The following is a 26,178-nucleotide window of genomic DNA, read 5'->3' as shown; positions in this document are numbered from 1 at the left end:
GGAGCTGATAAAATTTAATGAACAATGTTAGATATACGATATCTCACACGTCTATTTGAAAATAGATAAACAAAAATGAACAATTGCACGTTTAAATTTAAGAAACTCATGTTGAATATTTTGAAAACAGAAATAGAGATCAGTAAAGTAATTTATTGCATTTTTTTCCACATGCATATATTCTTTTTTTAAGCGCCCTTCTTTGATTAAACGAAAATATTTTTGAATTTCACTCTTGCATAAATTAGTGTAAAAGTTTATTTACAAATTGGTAAATTACGTAATACACAATTTGGTATACCAGATAAACCTCAAACAATAGGTATTATTTGATATCGGAACCAACAAATTTTAAAGAAAGTGGAAAATATTTTAAACTGTTTTATTAAATAAGAAACATATTTCACATCTAAATTATTTACTCTAAATTGGAGGCATTAAATGATTTTCAAATTTTCAATAGTTTGTGACTGGAACCTTCACCATTTTTTACAATATTTGTGAAATATCTACTGCTTACCTTTTTAGTAAATTCGGACAACAAAAATAAAAATATTTGTGAAAAAATAAAATTGTAACCATAAGAAAATAAAAAAAAAAGAAATAAATGCTTGTGTTCCTACGATGACCTCTCAAGACATTTGTTGTCTCCAATGTTTATTTTAAAACTGCCGGGCTGGTATCACGTCGTCGGTTTATAGAGACTTTGCGTGAAACATAATAGTATAGCCTTTTTCTTCTGCAGAATAAATTCTGAAACGAGATTAAGTCCTCTGACCGGTATTTATACTGGGTGTCACAAATTAGTAGTTGAAGCAGTAAACCACAGGTTACTTGGGCGAACTTTCATTATGTCATTTTTAATTCAGGTGCCTCATTTTCGATATACAGGGTGTTTAAGTTAAGATTTTTATTAATAACTCTCTAACGTTGTTCTCTAACGTATTGAGTTAAAATTTTGCACGTGTTTATAAGGTTATACCGTCACAGTTTTGAACAATTTTGGTTAAAAAAAAATCGAGACGCAAGCGGTGGAATGGACCCTCCAATTTTCTATGGTCGGAAACTATATATTTCAGACAGAATGGGTGTTTTCCAATTTTTCTCCCTTGCATAATATTTATTTACGACTTGGTTTCCGAAATTATAGCTATCTCTTTAGTTATGCGATAGGACTCCTGTTTGCATTAGACTAGGTTTAGAATTTGGAATTCTTAAGACACAAGTCTTTCTTAAAGTACAAGTTGTTCGCCATTAGAATTACCAGACAATCGTATTTTTGTATCTTCTATTTTTTATTATTCTACATACGTAAAAAAACGGAAATCCAGTATTTTTAATTAATACCATTACTAATCTTTATGAAACGCGATTGATTAGAAAAATTAATATACAGGGTGTCCCAAAAAACATTCACCAGCGGCCGGTCATAGGTATATAGTACAACTAAAAATAAGTCAAAAGTCATCTATACAGAAACTTCGAAAAACGACATCTAAGAAAGTTACGGTCTCATTAATAATGAAAAATGTGTATTTTATAGTAATTATGGAACGAATATTAAGCAGTGGCGACTCGTTAGGTGAATCAAGTAACGCACTGCTTCACCTATTTCCGTTTGGTAGTGCAAATTAAAATTATTTTTAATTTTATATAGATTTTATAATTTAGGTATAATTCTATACTGAAAATGTATTGTGTTCGTATGTTTAATACGCAGAAATAAACAGAATAGTTGCGCGGTGAACGCCCTCTAAAAAAACATTGCCTTCGTTGAGCGCGAACATTAACCTCGTACTATACAACGTATAGTATACGCAAATGACGCAGATCGAAATTAGTCTGTATTCCGCTTCTCTTCGAAGCGTTGTTTACCACGTTTGTCATGGCAACCAGGCGACCAACACGGGAGTAAACTACGGCGTGGAGGAACGCGGATATTGAAGCAGCATTGACATCGCCCATCGCCTGCCTTTAAACAGTTTATACGATACGCGTCGCCCACTACACGATTATAACGGTTCATACTTAATATTTGTGTTGTATAATAATAATAATTTAGAAATGTTTCCCGTTTTATTGGAAACGCCATTTTCCAGATGGAAAATTGGGGACAAAAAGACATAAAGTCAAAAGACAATGTGTATGTTTGGAAGTTTCGGAATGAATGGTATTCGGAGTATAAATAGTTGTGTGGAAGTGTTTATTTAAAAAAACTGCCGTGTTTAATTGTGGATATAAAGTCGGGCGTATGGAATAAGGAGGAATTTAACAATTTTGGGAAGGTCACGCGAGGCTGTCGTAACCACAAAGCATCTTTGCATATATGTACTAATATTTTTATTTTTTATAAAATCTAAAAGAAAATCCTTCTTACGAACGTCACTTTTTCAGTAATATTGCAAATGCAACTAAAAATTTCAAGATTCATTTAAAGCCGTTTGACCTTCAAATTTTGAAAATATTCGCCTGCGGCACTTTTTTTTTCTTTTTAGTCAATCAATGAATATGCTACGTCTATTCTCAATGTCACGAGGCGCCACTAAAGGTGACATTATATTAGAAATTTATAAAGATAATTCGTCAAAATGTTCACCATTCAATGGTAAACGTTAATTAAAATTGTTTTTAACAGAAACAAATGTTTCATTGTTCAATTATAACGCCGTAAATACAAACAATGACATCATCTTCATTGTTAGGTAGAGTGGAATAAACTGCATTTTTCAGATACCCCCAAAGCCAAAAATCGATAGGGTTGAGATCAGGCGACCTAGAAGGCCAACCAATGGCCAACCACCTGTTGGGAAAATTTCTCGAACATTTTGAGAGTAGTGTCAGCGTACTCCATCACGCTGATACACGATATTTATATGTTGCGTTAATGGAATTTCTTCAAGTAGATCGCCCTTATTGACAGTATAGTTAAGAACGACAGGGATTTTATAAGTCGCCATCTAGTAGTGTCCTATCTAAGTTTGACTAGTTGTCTAACTATAATTATATATAAACAAGGGTATTGACTATGTATGTACACTAGGTTGATTTTGTCTATGCCATGTTGGGACCCATTTTTTTAAATTTTACTGTAAAAGATCTTTTAACCGACTCTCCCTTAAAAAAAGGCCAATTTGGGGGTCTGCAAGAAGTCCTTATTGCACTTCCATGTAGTTCTTCCTATGCTTGCTTGGAATATATGTCCTTTGCCTGCGACAGGATGAAACACACCTTTTTCAATACGATATTTTTTTGTTAATAAGAATTTTAAAGATTTTCTAGTAAATTTAACAGAAGAAGGGCATACACAAGCGTTCTATGTCAATATTTATATCTGTAGTGGAGGGTTATGGGAAACTTTATTTCAAAATTGAAAAAGTTACCGGAGCGACCATTTTCGATGGGAAACCCTGTACCTACCATTTTCCCAGTACGTTTTCTATCCGCAATTCATTGGGAAATATCAACATTGTTCGTTTCATATCAGTGCCTCATGCTCGAGGGCGGTGTCATTTCCTAACAGAAAGGATGTGGTTTGGTTTTAGCACTAGCCTGTATGAATTATGACGATAAATGAGATCAGTCTAAAAATGCGCAGCTGGCGTTAGGTGTGTATTTTATCGGATGTTTCCGACAAGTTTTAAGTAAGGTAGTGAAAGAAAAACAAATATCTGATGGGTATTTATAGCCCCTTTAATCCTCATTTATAATTAATAACGCAGACGGAGCAGCAAGGACGCGCTTCGAGCATACTGGGTGGTGCTAGGACGGGTAAATATTTAAAAAATGTTGAGGCATGTCTGAGTTACTTAAGATACGGTTTAATTTAATAGTTTACAGTTGCAAATGTCTTTTTTGTTTCTATTTACACCTAAATTCATTTGCTTTCTTTCTCATGCGGAACTGAGTATATTACTTTTATTTTATAAGTTTGGGAAATAAGCAGCATACGTGCTTTAATAATGTAAGATTTAGAATAACTAATAAATATTCGGATAAATTTGAACACAATTCAAATGTAACATATTTTTATTAGAACGTGATACACAAGGTATTTTTCAAGGTAATAGTTTTCCACATCCTTACTTGGAAATTTACCACACTAAGTTCTTGTTTCTATTTCAAAACTTTTTGCGAGCAGTCAGTAAAAACGTAAAATAATAATGCAATCCGCATAGTGATCACTTTCTCCCTTGGAATTGTAGTTTCAATATAAGCTGGAGTTTTTATAAAGAATTATATTTGCTTGTAAAAATTTTTTTAATTTATATTCAAATATTAAATACTTGCATTTTTGTCAGTATCTTCAATATGTAAATTAATAATAATAATTTCACTCATAATATTTAATAACTGGTCCTGTTTGAAAAATATATACACATTTTTTTTTTATCAAGTGGAGATTAATAAAATAACATAATTTTGAATATGTATGTATATATTTATGAGAATGTTAAAATGGAATCATTTCCTCGACCAGTAAGAGAATATATTGATAGAATTGCAATTAAACTGCCAACAATTTAAGGTACCTAAAGTCATATTTGTCCAATTTTTTAACTGTAAAATAAAAGTCAAACGCAGAAAAATTAGTTTTCGAAAATTGCGCATGATTATTGTAAAAAGTGATTAATGTTGATGAAATTTATGGAAAAGACGATCAATACAATGACCAACATGTGTTCCAAAGGTCGATTCGATCGATAGTGAAATTGTTGCTCCACACGCATAAAAAATTTCTTGATTCAAATGTACAACATTTGATTTTAAGGTATCTCACATTTATATATGCTCAAGAAAATATTTTTTTCTTTCAAGAAAATTATTTATTTATTTAAATACTTACTTTAAATTTCTACGCAGAAATATAATTTCTTACTTTAAAAATAAATAAATAAATATTTGATACTTACGGTTAAACGAATTCTATTCCTAATTTTATTATTTAGATAGATTTTATAGAAACATGTTCTTTCTGTATTAATGTATCGTTTGTTTAATACAAAACTGAATAGTTTTGGTCAAATGATTGTATATACTTACTTTAAGAATATTTCTGGATATAAATATTTCTCAGTAATAAAAAATATTTTATCTGCTTCCACTATAGTAAATTTTTTAAGTAGCTAAGTGGATTTTACCGTAGAAGTGGAAGTTGCTATGGACGACGGGAGGTAAATAAGGTAATTTCCCTGTCAGGGGAAAAAGCGATTTCGAGTTATAAATACATATTTTTTGAACAAATAAATAGAAATATTAGCCAGTAACGTTGCCGATGTTCTTCGGAATGAATGGCCTGTATATGTTTCAGGATGTTCTAGTTTCAAAAATTGTGCAATTTTATTAGGAATCATAGACAGGGTATTCTTGCCGACTGGTTGGTTATAACATCTATCTGCTTGATAGCGCATAAAAAAGCGTGAAATTTCAGTTCTAATTTCCAATCTACTCTTGATATATTTCCTGAGAATGTCTACGTGAGAAACAGAACCCAGACGAGAATTAATTGTGAACGTACGTGACATACCATTTTTAGAATCTGGAATTGAAACTACAATAATGTCATCGAAATTTTTGAAATTAACGTTGTTCAAAGTAAGTTTGCATAACTCATCAGAACGGCATGCTCCTGCAATACCTAAGAGCGTCACTATCACATAAATCCACTGGATTTTTATTTCTCGGGTAAAATTAAATCTTTGGTTTATAAAGATGTTACACATAGATACTCCAGAGCAGCTGTGGGCAGAAATAAACATTAACACTGTCAGAGATCAAATTCAAAGTCAGACAGAATTTTCAGTGGTATTCACTTTGAGAATTCTTTGTAATTATTAAATTACACGTAAGCATAATAAAATTTTCAGTTGTTATTTAATTCGTAATTAAAATTGTAAATCGTCTTTATTTCGAAAACGGTTAAGTTTTTTAAGGGACAAAAAAATTTGATATATTTTCTCTCTGACTAAACACTAAAGTAGCGCCCCCTAGAATTGGTAGCAAAATAGTTATCATTTTCGTAATTATCACCTCAGAAAACATAGACATACAAACTTTCAAGACAATCGGTTCAAAGACGCTCAAGATATTTCAAAAAATAGAAAAAAAATCAGATTTAATACCCTGTAGATCGATATTCGGATAAGGCTTACTCGTTCTATTTTGAAGTCAGCAACCTGCCAATAACCTCTATTCCCATTACACAGCCACACAGAAAAAAAAAGTTGGGTATACTTTTTATGCGACATATATTTTTCGTAGTAATTTGGCCTCCTGAACACGAATCTGGGGTCAGAATTGGCCCATCACGTCACAATTTTTTCCTAACCTCAAAAAACTTGTGAAAAATAGTGAAAATTGATGAAAATTTACTGGGAAAATTTGGAAAAAAATTTATTTCCACATCAAATAGTACATTTTTATGTAAAAGACTCTGCTGAATTCAAATCCACTGTCAGAATTGAGCTAGAACGTGTGGTTTTTTTTCTAACCTCAAAAAACCGAGCAGGAATCGCTATTTTCAAATTCTGAGCGGATTTTGACCAGATTTTGTATAAAGGGGTTTTTTGGGTCGCTGATTACGAATATGAATTCACATTGTAAAAATTCAAGATGGCTGATCCAATATGGCGGGTGTACTTTTTTGAAATCCACCGATTTCAGTAAAATTTGGCATCATAAGGATTGCTGGTTGATCTCACCTTCATTAATCACACATCTGGAGCCAGATTTTCATAAATCAAGGTAAAATTTGTAGGCAGAGTCATAATTTTAGGCCGAGTAGGCGGCATTTTTTCGGCAAAGTCACATTTTTAGATTGAAGGCATAAGCAGATGCAGTGATGTGCTGTGTGGCAGTAATGTGTCCTTTTCCTTGAACTTTAAAATTATTAAGAAATAAAAGCATCTAAATGCCATAGGAAAACTGCATAGTAGTTAAAAAAATCTGATTGGAAAACCATAAGCCCATGCACGACTAAATAAATGAAAGAATAAAGTAGAAACTTTTTTGTCTTGTCCCATGGAAACAAGCACATCACACTACACATCATTACATGTGTAGAGTCCTTAAGTCATTTTTTTAAGCGAAGTCACATTTTTAGACGGAGTGGAATCTTTTACCTTGATTTATGAAAATCTGGCTCCAGATGTGTGATTAATGAAGGTGAGATCAACCAGCAATCCTTATGATGCCAAATTTTACTGAAATCGGTGGATTTCAAAAAAGTACACCCGCCATATTGGATCAGCCATCTTGAATTTTTACAATGTGAATTCATATTCGTAATCAGCGACCCAAAAAACCCCTTTATATAAAATCTGGTCAAAATCCGCTCAGAATTTGAAAATAGCGATTCCTGCTCGGTTTTTTGAGGTTAAAAAAAAAACCACACGTTCTAGCTCAATTCTGACAGTGGATTTGAATTCAGCAGAGTCTTTTACATAAAAATGTACTATTTGATGTGGAAATAAATTATTTTCCAAATTTTCCCAGTAAATTTTCATCAATTTTCACTATTTTTACAAGTTTTTTGATGTTAGGAAAAAATTACTACGAAAAATATATGTCGCATAAAAAGTATACCCAATTTTTTTTTTCTGTGTGGCTGTGTTATCAATTAATCACCCTGTATATCCATTGCCCCTTATCTCCTGACCTTCTCCCACTACTCCATAAAACCCTAGCAAAATCATAACTCAAATAAAGATAATAGGGAGATCAGTGCCCACAGTAACAAAAATCACATTAACCACCTTGAAGCTTGTAAATTTTATTAGACGTGAAAATGTAAATATGAATAAAAATGTGAATTATTAATTATGAAATCGGCAGAAAGGTGCATTTTCATGCATATAGGGTATTTTTGCATTGTTCCAATAGTACATGCCACATGGTACTGTTAGATAGATGCACTTTTAACCAATGTCGCGAGTACTGCGCCTCCGATCTTCCTCAACGAGGTTTATGATGTTTTCTTCGTTGTCGAAAACATGTTGCGGGCTTTCTCGTCCAGGACCTTAAAATGTCAAGTCGACATTCCCAGTATCCCATAACCTTTGAACAGTCTTTAGCACTGTTCTACTGTTAGGTTATCGTCTGTTACGGTAACGGACCGCGTACAAACGACAAGTCTCATTTAAATTGTACTGACATTCCCCGTACATTAATATCATATCTGCTAGTTCTGGATCAGAAAACATTTTATACGCCGGCTAAGTAATACTGCAACATATAACTAAAGAACACGAGATATACATCAGATTTGCTTGATTGAGAAAGTCACGTGGAACGTCAGCCAATTAGAGAAGCGTTTCACGCATGTAGCGAGTCCGAAGCATTCTGTCCGTGCACGTGCACAAGATGCACAGGTTCGGCTTTTTTTACTTCATTTTCTAGTAAACAAAAACATTTATACCATCAGTTGCTTAACAAAAGTTGCTCATTATCGTGCTCTCTATCGCCTTTTTCGCGGAACGCACGTATTTCAGGAACACCTTGTATATACGCCTATATGACATGCGCGTGGGCACACCAGTTACTATATGATTGCCACACCACGAACAATAATTGTAATAGAGATATTATTTGAGAGTGTGGTAAAATAGTCTCGTGTGCTCGTCAGTCGGATCAGTTTCATCTTGTCTGCGCAAGACGTCACCTGAGACCAGCTCGTCAAATTTGTACTATACAAGTACAAATATAGTATAAAATGTATTCACACAACGATAACGATATATTATATAACGAGCGTTCAAATAAAAACGTGGTCAAGTTGGTTCTGAAAATTTGGACGTAGGGCGTAGCGTATAGCAAATGAACTTAAACGTCATCTGTCAAAGCGCTATATCGCCGCTATCAATTTGAATATTTTCGTTTTAAAAAGCGTTTAAAATGGTTTTCTCAAGAACAAAAAGTGTTTATCATAGAGTCCTACTTTAGAAATGGACGCAAGATTGATGGAATATGGAAGTATTCTATTGAGGAATGTTTCATAGAATTTCAAAATCAATTTCCCGGCGCTGTTGAGTACAAAATTTTTCAAAGAGCAGTTCAGCGTTGTGTTAATGTAAGAAAAGAAGGAAGCGGCCGACCTAAAAAGCGGACTGAAGAATTAAAAGAAAATGTCCAACAAATAATGGAAAATGCGCCAAGAACTTCTGTACGTGTTTTATCACAAATGGTGGGAGTATCAGTCGGTACCTGCCACACAGTGTTAAAAAAAGATTTGCGTTTGTTCTCATATCGTTTAACTTGTCAGCAAGAACTTCATGAAGTTGATTTTCCGCGACGGGCTGTATTTTGTGAATGGTTTTTAAACAACTACGGTGAACTTCATAATATCACCTTTTTTTCTGATGAAGCCTGATTTAATTTAAGTGGATACGTAAACTCACAGAATATGAGAATGTGGTCTTCTGAAAAACCAGATAACTTTTTTGTCGAGGGCCCTCTACACGCTCAAAAAATTGGAGTTTGGTGTGCTCTCAATCGAAGGAGGATTTATGGACCTATTTTTTTTAATGGTACTCTTACTGCGCAAAGGTATAGAGTAGAATTTATCGCTCCTTTTGTTAACCAGCTGGAAGAAAACGAAATTACAAACTTTTACTTTCAACAAGATGGCGCAAGGGCACATACGGCAGGCGAGACGATGAATATGTTGAGGGAAGTTTTCCAAAATCGACTAATAAGTCTCAATGCTGAACATGAATTTCCACCGAGGTCATGTGATATTACGCCGGGTGATTTCTTTTTGTGGCCTTACCTTAAAAACACTATTTTTGAACTGCCTATTCCTGATTTAAACCATCTGCGGGCTCGACTTATAGACAAGATTCGTGAAATTAACAATACCCCGAGCATCTTAGAAAATGTCTTTAATTATTTGAGGAACAGGTGTGAAAAGTGCTTGGAACAAGGAGGGGGACACTTTCCGCAGCTCCTTTAATTGTTTGTTATTGTTATCAGGATTATTCTTTAAAATAAAGTTATATAGTCATTAACGTTATTGAAACTGACAGCTGCTATACAGCTCGTTGAGAAATGAGGTTAAGTTGGTCGCTATAAGCTACTCCCTACGTCCAATGTGTCAGAGCCAACTTCGACCACGTTTTTATTTGAACGCTCGTTACATATAAAGAGACGGTTTATGTTGAAATCTCTAATTTTCACATTTACAAATGGTACGAATTCTGTTTAAAAAGGCATTTTAAGCAAGTAGGGTCTAAACGTGAACATAACCCTAAATATTTTATCAAGTTTGAAGATTGAAACGAAGTTACTTGTTTTGCATAATGAAATGAATGATGTGAAGATGTTTAGGTTGTAACAGCTCTGGCTTTTTTGAAAAATGGCAGAAAGTTACAGTTTCATGCTCCGATTTCGTCACACTTGTTCTTAAGTGACGTCACCACATACCATTTTCACACCACGTTTAAGAACATTAGACATAACCGTAGCGTAGGGTAATATGTCCAATATGCACAATACAAATTTGTTTTATTTCAGATGCCGGACAGCCTGTTACTTCCCGCGAGCTATATCGTGATGGCGGAGGCCGAGCCCGACCTAAGCACCTTCGAGAACAAGTCCGGCCTGGCGGAGGACATGAAGTTCCTGGCGTCAATGCCGGAGCTCTGCGATGTCACCTTCCTCGTCGGCGACACGCGGGAGCCCGTGTGCGCCGTCAAGGCCGTGCTCGCCGCCAGGTCCAGGGTGTTCCACAAGATGCTCTACCAGGTGAGTAGAGCAAGGTCCACAAAGAGGTCGCTGAGGAAGTCGATGGTAGGATCTATGAAAGTAATGGTTTTTATTTATTTTTTTTTTCAAAGCTTTGGACTAACCACCCGCAGATTTATTAACAATAATTTAGGTAACGATTGTATTGAAAATTATGGACAACTTCTGAGAAATACTTATATATAAGCATTTGTTTTATTTATCTTAGATTAGAAGTGAAAAATTTTCTGTAATTTTTAATGCAAGAATATATACTTTAACAAAACCTACTAACAATTAAAGCAAGTGACTCGAAAATCATAGGCGCCGTTTACAGAGAATCCAAGAGAGGGAAATTTAAAATATCAGAACACATAATTTTCTAAGTCTAAAGTCTTTGAGTAAATCGTATATCCCGTACAATTAAGGGATATATTTTAATAGTTATCAATACAGTTACTTGATATTGATGGCATTGAAAAAAATAAGAAGAGTTCTAAAATTATTTTTTCCCCGTCACCAGAATTTAGTTTGAATGAACAAAATGCTCTTCCTGTTTCTACAGCCTAGATAGGAAATTACAGCATTTTACTTATCCTAATCCTTACACTGTAGCATACAAAAACAGTTTGCGCAACTTTTTAATTTTCTTAGGAGGGCTCTATGCTCTATATTAAACAGGCAACCAGCAATACATTTTTATAGATTTTATTACACAGTTTGTCTAAATATGAATTAATGCCCAAATAACAGACTTTCCTCCAATCCAACGCAGATTTTCTACACAATGGAGTTAGTTTGAAACTCAAATTACTTTTACTTTTACATTAGGACTGTTAAAAATCATGACCCTTTACTAGTTTTTGAATTATGACAGATATGTTACTTTTCCCTTTAATAATTTCGTTCTGTTTACCAAATAAGAAGGTCTTGAGGTTAAACTGTTGTATTTTAATGTTGATTGTTTAATTACACAGCCACACAGAAAAAAAAAAGTTGGGTATACTTTTTATGCGACATATATTTTTCGTGGTAATTTGGCCTCTTGAACACGAATCTGGTGTCAGAATTGGCCCATCACGTCACAATTTTTTCCTAACCTCAAAAAACTTGTGAAAATTGATGAAAATTTACTGGGAAAATTTGGAAAAAAATTTATTTCCACATCAAATAGTACATTTTTATGTAAAAGACTCTGCTGAATTCAAATCCACTGTCAGAATTGAGCTAGAACGTGTGGTTTTTTTTCTAACCTCAAAAAACCGAGCAGGAATCGCTATTTTCAAATTCTGAGCGGATTTTGACCAGATTTTGTATAAAGGGGTTTTTTGGGTCGCTGATTACGAATATGAATTCACATTGTAAAAATTCAAGATGGCTGATCCAATATGGCGGGTGTACTTTTTTGAAATCCACCGATTTCAGTAAAATTTGGCATCATAAGGATTGCTGGTTGATCTCACCTTCATTAATCACACATCTGGAGCCAGATTTTCATAAATCAAGGTAAAATTTGTAGGCAGAGTCATAATTTTAGGCCGAGTAGGCGGCATTTTTTCGGCAAAGTCACATTTTTAGATTGAAGGCATAAGCAGATGCAGTGATGTGCTGTGTGGCAGTAATGTGTCCTTTTCCTTGAACTTTAAAATTATTAAGAAATAAAAGCATCTAAATGCCATAGGAAAACTGCATAGTAGTTAAAAAAATCTGATTGGAAAACCATAAGCCCATGCACGACTAAATAAATGAAAGAATAAAGTAGAAACTTTTTTGTCTTGTCCCATGGAAACAAGCACATCACACTACACATCATTACATGTGTAGAGTCCTTAAGTCATTTTTTTAAGCGAAGTCACATTTTTAGACGGAGTGGAATCTTTTACCTTGATTTATGAAAATCTGGCTCCAGATGTGTGATTAATGAAGGTGAGATCAACCAGCAATCCTTATGATGCCAAATTTTACTGAAATCGGTGGATTTCAAAAAAGTACACCCGCCATATTGGATCAGCCATCTTGAATTTTTACAATGTGAATTCATATTCGTAATCAGCGACCCAAAAAACCCCTTTATACAAAATCTGGTCAAAATCCGCTCAGAATTTGAAAATAGCGATTCCTGCTCGGTTTTTTGAGGTTAGAAAAAAAACCACACGTTCTAGCTCAATTCTGACAGTGGATTTGAATTCAGCAGAGTCTTTTACATATATATGTACTATTTGATGTGGAAATAAAATTTTTTCCAAATTTTCCCAGTAAATTTTCATCAATTTTCACTATTTTTCACAAGTTTTTTGAGGTTAGGAAAAAATTGTGACATGATGCGCCAATTCTGACCCCAGGTTCGTGTTCAGAAGGCCAAATTACTACAAAAAATATATGTCGCATAAAAAGTATACCCAACTTTTTTTTTTCTGTGTGGCTGTGTTATCAATAAAAATTGTTCGATTTACTCTTGGACCTTCACCGAGTGGTGTGAAAAATAACACCACCACCCTAATTTAATTTTTTATTTAACAAATTTTTACCGAATTATTTTCGAGGGTCCTAGAAATCACGCCCTAAAAAATCGTATGGATCTCACGCTTTATTATTAAAATATGATCATAGTGAAATATGAATTTTCACTAGCTGCCACAGGTTGTAAGCGGTTCTTTTTAAAGAGAAATAGATGTTTTTAAAATAATTTTAGACTCAATTTTTTTCAATACACTTAGAAAATAAGTACCTACCACCTACCTAAGTGTAATGCCCCTCTACTCTTTGTTATACAGCGTGATAACTCTGCATCTACTGTTGCTTCTTTTATTAACTATTACTGGACTTCTAGAAAGGGGGTAATTTCCCCTCTTTACCTTTTCTAAACGGCGCCTATGGTGAAGAGAGTTTCTAATGCTTGTGCAATGCTTACATAAAAATATTTTGTATTTGCTTAAAGGTAATACTTATAAGTAGGAATATAATAAATTACCTATTGAATTTCGCTATTGTAATGCCAAATTTGACAGATAAACGAAATTTTTTACTAATTGCCACTGAAAATTATTACTTTTACCATACACCTGCTAAATCGTAGTGCCTCTGCTATAATATTTCATACCCATGTAATTTAACTGATTAGGCCTCTATGAAATATTTTATTTTGTGTGTTACTTCATGCAAGGGTCATGTGGTACGAAATTCCAATAATGACGGTACGTGATCCTAGTGATCACGCTGTAGATTAATCACATATGGTGTAAAATCACTGAAAATAAGTTTACAACCAAAGTTCTAGTTAATTTTAAATTTTTTTGTTGTTTTGCATGAAATTATAGAACTTTGAATAATGGAAAATGAAAACTTTCCACTTTGAACAGCGAAAAACTGACGCTTCAGCTTCACAGCAGGTCCATGTTGAGATGCTTTTATTCAGATTTTGGACACTCATATTTTGTCCTTGAAAACTTTCATGAATTAGTTCATCTTCAAGAAAAAAATCCCCCAGTTACAAACAGATTGTTATGACTAAATAATAGCTCCATGATCAGAATGACATTGGAATAAATGATTTTGTTGCGAAAAATAATATTGAAAAAAGTACACATACCTCCTTCTTCTAGAACTTTAACAATAAATATATAACAACCAAACTTTCATGAATGAGGGTTATTTTTAGGCCCCCAGTCCCCAGCGCAAAAAGGAACCACCTCCAAGAGAAAACAAACTCCGCCTTTTCTTGAAGAGGTCCTCTGAACCCCTGTTAAATTTGCAGAATGCTTCCCAACAGGTAGGTTTCATTGCTAACCAACATGAGATATAGCCTTAGCGCCCTATATATGATAGAATTTCTTGTAACCAGAAACCTTTTTTTTAAATATTGATTGATTAAAAACAATGCCCTCACGATAAAAACAATAATAGTATGATTTGTCATGAATATCTAATGCTTAAATGGTGTGTTCAGAAATTGGAGCTTTAGGTATTTTTTTTTATACATTTTGCACATGATTTCACTTGTAAGAAAAGGTTTATTCATAAATTCTAATATATTACTTCTATGGTGAAATTAATCGGCGTATACACTTATCACGTTGCTGGTTGCATGAAATTTGTAAAAATACATGAATAATATAAGGTTAGATGAAAGACCTAGATCGATTTTTGTTTATCTGGTATGTTATATATACATAGAGAGGCTTCACCCAGCAGCTGGCTCCTATCCAAGAGGTAATCCAACAGTTTCCTCTTCCAGATTCTGTCCGTCTTACTGCCTGCGAACGCCTGTCTTTCTATACCAAGTTCACTTAACAATATTTTGCGGTTTGGCTCCAACAAATATCTACTTGGTCGTTTATTTCGTGGACAGCGAGTTTTGAATATACAGGGTGTACCGAAATTCATGCAACAAAATTTGGTCACAGATTCAAATTTAGGGGACCCGTATTTTTTATTTTTGCCAAGTGGCCCCCTCTTTCGGAGTTACAGCCCCCTGAAGTCCACCCCTAAGAATAATCTTTTTTTATATCTTAGAATCCTGTTGTACGAGAATGACTAAATTTGGTACACAGGGGTTTTATGACATGTGGAATCTGTGACCAAATGAAAACCAAAATCCCCTTAAGACAATTTTTCGTGGTCCCCCTTGTCTTTGGAGCCAAAAAAATTTAGTCGCATATTTAAATTTCCTAAAAATTATCAGTCCACTAGAAAGCCATTAAATTTAGAAACTTTTTGTCTCTTTATACTTTTTTCGTAAAACGCAAAGTTTTCGAGAAAAATGTCAAAATGTGATCGAATGCATATGGTGATTCGCTATTTTCCTCAAAAACATTGCATTTTACGAAACAAGAGATCAAGAGACAAAAACGTTTCTGAATTCAATGGCTTTCTACCTAATTAATATTTTTTAAAAAAATCAAATTTGCGACCAAATTTTTTTGGTTCCAAAGACAAAGGGGCCCACGAAAAAGTGTCTTAAGGGGGTTTCTCGCCAAAAAGCGTAGCACTGTGAAATTCCACATGTCATAAAACTCCTGTGTACCAAATTTAGTGATTCTCGTACATTGTTTTGAAATATAAAACAGACTTCAGGGCGCTGTAACTCCGAAAGAGGGGGCCAGTTGGCAAAAAGAAAAAATACGGGTCCCCTAAATTTGTCTTAAGAATTTAAGACCAAATTTTGTTTCATGAATTTCGGGACACCCTGTATAGAAAACACTTTTAATACATATTTTTTCAACAAATGGTACTTCAACCACATAAAATACAAGTAATGAAAATGGGAAAGCTTCGAAGTATGCTAGAGAAAATGGAGCTGTTTATAATTTAACGATTACATTTTGTTTTTGTAACCTGTAAAAAATTTCCAACAAACTGAGAAAAGTTCTTTTGCTACCATCTTAAACGGATAACCCTCAAGAATACGAGCCAATTCCTTCAAATTATTCCTTTTTTTTAGTTAATTCAAATTAATTTTAAAAGTTGTCCCAATACACGGGGTGATTTTTTAATTTTCACTAAAACTTGCTTCACACTTTCGAACAAATAAATCAAACGGATGATTTTTCTCGCTACGATATATGTAATTGTAAAAAAAATGTGCTGAGTGAACTTTCGGAAGGACTCCTCAAAAGAATAGGAACAGTACGGTTATGAAGTTTCGGAACTTTGATTTTAGTCCATGTATACAGGGTGTTAATGATAAGTTTTGCCAAACTTTAATGGCGTATTTTACTGATGATATTATTCAAGTTTTACCCTATAAAGATTTTTGATAGGATGCTTCCCTACAGAGATACAGGGTGTTAAAAATTTTAAATACAGGGTGATTCACAACTTATCCAAAACAATTTGGGAATAGATGCGGCATGAGAAATGGAGTCAATATTGTAAAAAAAAAATTGTAAAATCCTTATAGTTTCTGAGAAAAGAATTATTGAAGTTATAGCACATTAAACCACTACATAGCTGGACAACTGTAGTCTCTACCGTGATTCGCAATACGCGTGGAGAGCCATGTGACTCCTAATACTGAAATCCTTCGTTGCGGTAGTTTTTACCTGTTATCTGTGTTATTTACATCAGTTTTTTAGTAGATAGTGTCAAAAATGGCTTGCGTGTATAGCAACACAGAGTTGATGGATATCGTTTTAATTTATGGTGAAGCAAGACAACATTTGTATTATGGTGAAGTATTTGTGTTATGGTGAAGCAAGATATCATTTGTGTTAGTTCGTAGAAAGTGAGTAAGACGGACCCAAATGTGTTTACACGTGAGTGGATAAAATTTTGAACAATTGCTGTTGCAGCATCGGGTATGTCAAATGATTTTATTATTTAAAAACACAAATTAATTTTATTAATTAATAACGGCAAAAGCAGTTGAATTTGCCGATATAAAATAGGTGCGATAAAATTCTATTTACATATTTCTTTCCTTGCGAAAGTTTTTGTCCGTTTTTATCACACCGTTTTACACTGGACCAGTTTCCAGTGCCGTGCAGAAGTGTATTTTTAAATCTATTTCGAACTGACCTTTTTGATTTTTTCTTTACAAAATTGTATTTGTAAGGGTCCCCTGTATATCCAGAATTTTTTTTTGGATTAGTTCTGAATCACCCTGTATATATATATATATATTATTTTTCCTGTAACTTCACTAGCATAAAAGATTGAATGATAAAATTTGGGAGATTACATTTTTTTAGTAGGGGCTATTTTTTTATAGATAACTTATTCCAAAATACATTCCAGTGGCGTAGTTATTGGGGAAGTAGGGGAACTCTTTAAAAAAAAAATCGTACACCACTGTTTTTTTAAATAATTTTAAATGTTATTAAAATGTACAGGCAATTTGTGACAAAGTATTCTTGTAAAGTATTCGTAAAATTTACTGGTCTTTAGATAATTGGGAAACTAAATAAGAAGATACTTAAGTACCTACCTTGCTATTTACCATTTTTTATTGATTGCTAAATGTGTAACAATAAATCCAATACCTAATATTTTTGAGAGATTTCAAAACACTATAGGTACAACATCACACTATACAACATCTCAAGAAATTAGGATACTTATTATTCAGTAACTGTCTGACGGTAAGGCTGTAATGAGGTGGCGCCCCATCATGCATATATACCACAATAATTGACGTAACCTCAATGGCACTTCTTCTAGAAGTGGTGGTAATTCTTGTAGGAACCTTTGATAAGTTCTACCATCGAGGATTCTGGGTAAAACGTAAGGACCAGTCAAGTAATCGCCCACAATGCCTGTCCAAACATTCACAGAAAACTGTTCTTGGAATCGACGTTGGGGAATAATATGCTGATATTCATCCGCCCATTGGTGGTTATTATGATGACAATTCGAAATGATAATTTTTAGCCCGGGAGGCAGCGACATTATTGATGTAATTATTCCTACAAAGCTGATTTTTTCTCATTTTGTTGTTTTGATATCGTAAGTAAACGGAACGGCAGTCTACCGCGCCAATGTGGGGGCAAACGTTAGTAACAATTTTTTAAACATGTAAATAAATAATACTTAAATGCCTTATACCTACAAGGCTGAAACTTTTTAGAGTGATCAATTATACCTAAAAATACAGTATAGTGATAGTCTACCGCGTCGGAAGGGGGGCCATCAAGGGTCTACCACCCACGCAAGGTGTTGAAAAATTAACTTTTTTGACTTATTTCTACAAGGCTGAATTTTTTTCTCAAATACTTTAGTTTATAAGAGAACCAAAAAAAAACAGTCTACCGATCATCTAAGGGTGCAAAGCCTTGATAGACGCAATGGAATGCACGATCTCCCGAGCGCAGTCGCTGCGCCGATTCACTGTAAGCCGCTCTGAATAATAACTCATACCGGGATTAAATTACAATCTACAAAGCTGCTTTTTTGTCTATAGATATCTTACAATAATTATTGTCAAATAAACGTCTTATACCTTCGATACGAGGTGGCTAAAGCTTCGGTAGACGTGGCGAAAGTTTTTGCGCGGAAGTTGCTTAAAATTCCAAATTTATTATTAATTATAATTTTTTGAGCTTACACCATTATTTAAACGTATGATATAGTAACAACGAGCGAGCGTTAGCGAGCGAGATTTTTGCTAGTATAATAGGTATTAACAAAAGTTAAAAAATTTTTTTTTTCAAATAACTGACCTTTTTCTTTTTTAACATTGAATAATTAAATTTATTTCACTTTTACTTATAATTTATAACAATAATACTTTTCGATAATAGCGCGCGAAATGCTTGATTTGCGATTCATCATCACATTCGTCAATTACACTCGTGCGAGAATTATTCTATCGCACTAGTATCGAACAATATTTTACGACACTTATTTATAAAATAAATGATAACAACGCAAATGTTTTTTATTACAACAATATAGTAATTATATAAAAAATAAATATATTTTTCTTATTCCTCATCGCTACTGACATTTGATTCCTCATCGCCTTCCATATCATCACTATCTTCATCCTCATCATCTTTCTGGTCACACACTCCATCATTTTCTTTAAGGTATTGACAACCGTCATTTGCAATTTCTGTATCTGCAAATAGCAATATATTATTAAATATTTATTATATTATGCTAACATAAATTCACCCCCTTTAGGGTCTGAAAGTCATTTTTTAATTGAGTTTTAGACTTCCTTAAAATGCAAATATGTGTACCTGAATCTTTATCGTTCTGTAGATCAAACGTCACATCATCGATTGACTGAGGCAATTGGTCGCCACTAAACCAATTAAAATCATATCTTGCATTCTCATCCACTTTCCAGCCACAGTCGAGTGGGGATAATGTTGTAGGCTCTTTTAAGTGAGCATTACTCCAAATTTGTGCAATATATGCTGTTCGGAGTATGTGTTCTCGGAGCTCTGATTGACAAGGTGGTAAAGCAGATGCATCGAAACTCTTGACCTTTTGACGAAAGATTTTATCGTTAGTAGTTTTGTAAGCTTTCAAAAACATCACTGATCGATGTGACGTTTGATCTACAGAACGATAAAGATTCAGGTACACATATTTGCATTTTAAGGAGGTCTAAAACTCAATTAAAAAATGACTTTCAGACCCTAAAGGGGGTGAATTTATGTTAGCATAATATAATAAATATTTAATAATATATTGCTATTTGCAGATACAGAAATTGCAAATGACGGTTGTCAATACCTTAAAGAAAATGATGGAGTGTGTGACCAGAAAGATGATGAGGATGAAGATAGTGATGATATGGAAGGCGATGAGGAATCAAATGTCAGTAGCGATGAGGAATAAGAAAAATATATTTATTTTTTATATAATTACTATATTGTTGTAATAAAAAACATTTGCGTTGTTATCATTTATTTTATAAATAAGTGTCGTAAAATATTGTTCGATACTAGTGCGATAGAATAATTCTCGCACGAGTGTAATTGACGAATGTGATGATGAATCGCAAATCAAGCATTTCGCGCGCTATTATCGAAAAGTATTATTGTTATAAATTATAAGTAAAAGTGAAATAAATTTAATTATTCAATGTTAAAAAAGAAAAAGGTCAGTTATTTGAAAAAAAAAATTTTTGAACTTTTGTTAATACCTATTATACTAGCAAAAATCTCGCTCGCTAACGCTCGCTCGTTGTTACTATATCATACGTTTAAATAATGGTGTAAGCTCAAAAAACTGTAATTAATAATAAATTTGGAATTTTAAGCAACTTCCGCGCAAAAACTTTCGCCACGTCTACCGAAGCTTTAGCCACCTCGTATCGAAGGTATAAGACGTTTATTTGACAATAATTATTGTAAGATATCTATAGACAAAAAAGCAGCTTTGTAGATTGTAATTTAATCCCGGTATGAGTTATTATTCAGAGCGGCTTACAGTGAATCGGCGCAGCGACTGCGCTCGGGAGATCGTGCATTCCATTGCGTCTATCAAGGCTTTGCACCCTTAGATGATCGGTAGACTTTTTTTTTTTGGTTCTCTTATAAACTAAAGTATTTGAGAAAAAAAATTCAGCCTTGTAGAAATAAGTCAAAAAAGTTAATTTTTCAACACCTTGCGTGGGTGGTAGACCCTTGATGGCCCCCCTTCCGACGCGGTAGACTATCACTATACTGTATTTTTAGGTATAATTGATCACTCTAAAAAGTTTCAGCCTTGTAGGTATAAGGCATTTAAGTATTATTTATTTACATGTTTAAAAAATTGTTACTAACGTTTGCCCCCACATTGGCGCGGTAGACTGCCGTTCCGTTTACTTACGATATCAAAACAACAAAATGAGAAAAAATCAGCTTTGTAGGAATTGGTGCAAAATTTCTGTCGCTGCCTCCCGGACTATTTGCTTCATCGGTAAATAATATTAATAATTGAAAATCAGGCTGCTCGCATTGTAGTAAAAACCACTGACAAAATTCAATCATCGGTTGATAATAATCATTTTAATTTAATGCATGAACTCGCTGGACATGATATGGGCGTAATTGCTGCTCACGTAAGACGTTCCAAATTGTTACATGTGATACACCCAAATCTGTTGATATCTGTCTGGTACTGGTAGATGGGTTTTCATCTACAGATTCCAAAATTCTGTCTTCCAAATGAACTGTACGAATAGGTCTTTCTCTTGCTCGACGTTTTGGTAGCGACAAACATGCAGTTTCACGAGCTCGACGGTGAACGCTTGAAAAATTATTCCTTGTTGGACAACGTCGATTTGGAAAAGTCCGTCTATAAAGTCGATCAGCTTGTCTAGCATTGCCATTCCCTCTACCGTATGTAAAATGTACATCGGCTAATTGAATATTTGTATAAAGGACCCTAACTAGCAGAGAAACGCGACAAAAATAGGTGACAGTTTCAAAATTATTAGGTACTGTTTTCTAACAACTTGCCACCTACGGTACTGGTATTTTACAGTAGAAATTAATTGAATACCATTTTTTCTTTTTATTAAAATCTGTTTTTAGTTGTATAAAGAATAACAAAGTTTTGCAACACACAAAGCAATGGCGTTGTATAGTATTTTGAAATATCAAAAATATTAGGTATTGAATTTATTGTTACACATTTGGCAATCAATAGAAACTGATAAATAGCAACGTAGGTACCTACTGAAGTATCTTCTTTGATTTCCAAATTATCTAAAGACCAGTAAATTTTACGAATACTTTACAAAAATACTTTATTGCCAGAAAATGATTGTACATTTTAAAAACATCGGCGTACGATTTTTTTTCCAAAAAAGGTCTCCAACGCCCCCAATAACTACGCCACTGGAGTGTATTTTGGAACGGATAAGTTATCCATGAAAAAATAGTCCCTACTAAAAAAAATTTATCCCCTAAATTTTATAACTAAATATATGAATTAATAGATATCTGACAATAAGTAGTTCCTTGATAATAATTTATTCTTGGGTTAGTTTTGTCGGATCATTTTCGGCAAATATGAGCGTATTATTATTTAATGATTAAAATCATAAATTGTTTGGTTCTTTTTATCTGGTTAAAGATTAACATATTAAATAACTTTTATAAAAAATGTTACATTACATACAAAAATTGCCAATTGCATCAACACATTTTTGCAACAGGTAAGAAGATATACACTTAACCTCTGGGTTACGGTTACCGTAATTATTACCACAGACAATATAGCGTATCGCTGCAGACTGCTACTTAAATGCTGGAAATTGGCAACCCGAAATGGAAGCAGGGTCTCCTTAGCCGGCTTCCAGCTATAAAATTTAGCGTGGTAACTCTTCTACTTGCTAATAGCGGCAGTTCCAGCGGTGGCTTTGTTGCCAAATAATAACTGCTAAATAAATTTAATGCTTTCAATTATGTAATTAAAGAGATATGGAACTTATCTTGTGTTTGGAAATCACATTTGCCTTAAATGTTAAATAAAATAAATCAAGTTAGAATTAAAACTATGAATTTACCTAATTAATTATTTATTTTATATCACCTTGGAATGGGAAAATTCAAAAACTCGAAAGTAATGTTTTAGATTTGTGCGTCGACTTCCAATATGGTACGATATTAAAACCTATGTTTAAAAAAATTGCATTATACAGATTGTGTATCCTTAGATGGGTACTGCCTCTTATTGTTGATTTCTTTAGATAGGTAAATAATTATTTATTGACACAAGTGTTGCATATTATGGATGTCATTGGTAGTGCCCATATTTGTGACACAAGGTGTTCAAAAAAATTAACACAATGTAAAGTTGCTGGAACCTCAAGGAGTAGTTGAATACGAAATTTATTTAAAAAAAACAACAAATTATCAATCAATACAGAGATAAGATAATGCGTTCGCTACTGCTGTTGCAATTTTTAACTAACTTTTTTGTTTTTCGACATACTGACTTTGGACCGTTTCCATTCAACGCAGAACGGACAATCATGACCAGAGTAATGGGGAGATTTTTTTTAATTATTTTTTCAATTCAACGCACCGTTTCCGAATTATAAGACCTTTTTTACTGTATCACCTCACACACCTCTTCTTTCCGAAATTTATTTTCCACATACAGACTTCGGACTTTTTCCATTCAACGCAGAACTGTCATACAGAACCAGGAGTGTGGGGAGATTTATTTAATTATTTTTTCGATTTAACGCACCGTTTCCGAGTTATACGGCCTTTTTACTATAATACGACATACCTCTTGTTTCCAGAATTTATTTTCGACATACGGACTTCGGACCTTTTGCATTCAACTCAGAAGGAACATACAGAACCCGGGAGGGAGGGGTTGACATTTTTCAATTATTTTTTCGATTTAACGCACCGTTTCCGAGTTATACGGCCTTTTTACTATAATACGACATACCTCTTGTTTCCAGAATTTATTTTCGACATACGGACTTCGGACCTTTTGCATTCAACTCAGAAGGAACATACAGAACCCGGGAGGGAGGGGTTGACATTTTTCAATTATTTTTTCGATTTAACGCACCGTTTCCGAGTTATACGGCCTTTTTACTATAATACGACATACCTCTTGTTTCCAGAATTTATTTTCGACATACGGACTTCGGACCTTTTGCATTCAACTCAGAAGGAACATACAGAACCCGGGAGGGAGGGGTTGACATTTTTCAATTATTTTTTCGATTCAACGCAACGTTTCCGAGTTATAAACACTTTTTTATCCTATGACGTCACACACCGTTGGCCTCGATTTTTTTTTAACATGCGGGTTTTGCCGTTTTTCACTCGTTCACCATGGGAGATTTATTTGTTCACCATGGGAGATTTTTTGATACTTAAGAGTCTCAGCAAATACTGTTTTTTTTTCTTTCATATATTGTGACACCCCGCCTGCGTCATCCACCGAGTGCTCTACTCAGAACCAAGGGGAGATTTGTTTATATTTCCAGCCATTTTCGAGTTACGAGCAAAAACCATTTTTTTTTCTTATACTGTGTGACGTCATAGATCGATAACGAAGGCTTAACAAGGCCATGCGCTTTACCCCACGTTCCCTCCCTAGGTGTCCTGAAATTGCTGGGGAGACTCCTGAAGCCAGCAGAGAAAGAGAGAGAGATAAGCTCTCTATGAGGGCAGAGTCACTCTATCTCTATCGCACACTATAACTGTCTCTCTCGCACACAATCAGACAAAAACGACAGAAACGAACCTTCTTTTAAAAATACATGGGATTTATCATTATTAGAATAACCGATTTTAATTTAAAAAATTTAAAAAATTATAATGGGTTATTCTGATGACGAAAAATAAAACATAATTAACTGTATTATTCAAATAACAATAATGTGCAAAAGTTCTTCAGGAATATTGGCAAATTTATTTTGGAGGAAGAATCCCGTCAACGAACACTAAAAAATATTAGAAACCTTAGGTGGCCAGAAAACAGCCCCGATCTCATTGTCAGTCCTTTAGACATATTTTTTTTTAACCTGAAAGTTTGCAAGTATTGAAAAAAATACAGGACGAAATGCTTGATAATTTTGAATTTGTTTTTGAAACAATTAATAGTAAATTGAAACATATTGTCAACTGTATCGTCACAATCACTTGCATGTTGATTTGTAAAAATTGTAGGTATATTAATGTTATCTCGTTTTTAGTTATTCTCCTTATGTTGTTGTAAAGGTTAGTTATAAAAAGCGTTGTTTGTTATTTTCATAAGGATGAATTTTAATTTTTTTTAATGATTTTTTTAATATTTTATGCCAGTAAATTTTCATGTCAAATGAAATAAAGGAAAAGTCGTACATTTGTATTTAAAGTTTCTTTCTATCTTTAATTATTAAACCTATAAGTGGATGTCAAAATACAAAAAAAAACCTGTACCTACATTCCGCGACGTACTAATAACCCACCTTGTATATTAAATAAATTTACCGTCATCATCAAATCATCATCATATTACGAATTTTGTTTATTAGGAAATATATTTTCTGCAGTATTTCAATACCAAAAAATTAAAATAGTAGGTAGCTAATTAGCGAAATTATTATTAAATAACTTAATTGTAACACCACTGCAGAATATCATATGATACATACATAGATATTCGTTGATTCTTTAAAAACATTTTTGTCAATACCTACATCATGCATTGAAGTAAATACAGTAACGCAAAAAACAGATATTGATAAAAAAGTGTACAAAAGAAATCCGTAAGTACGCCTGGCAACATTACCAAAGTTTTGTTTATATGTTGCTAGGATACGCTTAGGTATGCGGGCCGCTGTATTTGATTCTTCCTAAAATTTTGCTGGTGGTGTACTCTACCGGCAATTCGGAAATTTAAAACTGCTGGCCTATTCCAGGAGCGGTCTGTGGCGATAGCTATTTTGTCTGTGTTATTACAATTAAGAATATATATGAATAATAAATGCTCTAAGAACCCAGTTAAATTCAACACTTGTAGAAGATCAGCGAAAAAATACAGAAACTAAATTTTACCACTAGTGTTAAAAACAATTTATTTTTGAAACTGATGTCATATAATGATGTTTCGAATTAATAAGAACAAGTGACATATTTGTTGCAGCCAAATCCAGTAGTTAGTTTTTGAGGCACAAAAAGGCAAAATATTGCTTAACACTTAAATATAGGTTCACATCCCTAAGATACGGTGAAAACCTGTATATATTTTCGATATTGTGGCATGGTGCACAGACTACTAATTTTAAGATATTTAACATGCTTCTGTATCCATAAGTCACGTTTAAATAGGTAGTAGGTAGTTTGTACATAAGTTATAACCTAAAACCTTCGTTTTTGCATGGTATATTGCCAGTATATGATTATTATCAATTTTTTTACGTTTTATTGTGAGTTTTTCACAAAATGCACTCTTCTGGCACGCCATCTTTAGATTATAATTCAAACTCCAGGAAAATAAAGCTTTTAGAGATTTGTGGAAGGCTCATATTTATTTATTTGTTATTGTTTTAGCCCGGAATTTTTT

General features: G+C 33.6%; 2 protein-coding genes across 10 annotated transcripts in view; one reads left to right on the top strand and one right to left on the bottom strand.

Moving 5' to 3' along the window:
- The window catches only part of LOC108909277 (serine-enriched protein), a 43,527-nt gene that overhangs the window by 3,299 nt on the left and 14,050 nt on the right, over positions 1-26,178 (top strand). For 3 of the 9 annotated variants that reach the window (XM_018713574.1, XM_018713582.1, XM_018713579.1), the window contains exons 1-3: positions 3,592-3,768; positions 10,507-10,797; positions 14,375-14,485. In XM_018713574.1, coding sequence (XP_018569090.1) covers positions 10,507-10,797; positions 14,375-14,485 — 402 coding nt within the window. In that variant the 5' untranslated portion in view covers positions 3,592-3,768. Of the gene's footprint in view, positions 1-3,561; positions 3,769-8,648; positions 8,710-10,506; positions 10,798-14,374; positions 14,486-26,178 lie in introns of those variants that run through there. The other 6 variants (XM_018713578.1, XM_018713583.1, XM_018713577.1 and 3 more) reach the window with 5 other exon arrangements.
- LOC111692489 lies at positions 19,078-19,722 on the bottom strand. The gene is made up of 2 exons (XM_023456529.1): positions 19,398-19,722; positions 19,078-19,273 (listed from the first exon to the last, which is right to left on the bottom strand). The coding sequence occupies exons 1-2, from the start codon at positions 19,696-19,698 to the stop codon at positions 19,137-19,139; spliced, it is 438 nt and encodes a 145-aa protein (XP_023312297.1). The 5' UTR covers positions 19,699-19,722; the 3' UTR covers positions 19,078-19,136.

The sequence above is a fragment of the Anoplophora glabripennis genome, unplaced genomic scaffold, assembly GCF_000390285.2.
Source record: "Anoplophora glabripennis isolate ALB-LARVAE unplaced genomic scaffold, Agla_2.0 scaffold306, whole genome shotgun sequence".
Taxonomy (NCBI): Eukaryota; Metazoa; Arthropoda; class Insecta; order Coleoptera; family Cerambycidae; genus Anoplophora; species Anoplophora glabripennis.
Note: the sequence above shows the minus strand (reverse complement) of the source record. Positions and strands in the feature narration are given on the sequence as shown.

Bases quoted from the DNA above. Each gene is read 5' to 3' on its own strand.
- LOC111692489 (XM_023456529.1), bottom strand. From the start codon at position 19,698: ATGTTTTTGAAAGCTTACAAAACTACTAACGATAAAATCTTTCGTCAA. The intron at 19,274-19,397 runs GTACACATATTT...TGCTATTTGCAG, and splicing joins ACAGAACGATAAAGATTCAG to ATACAGAAATTGCAAATGAC.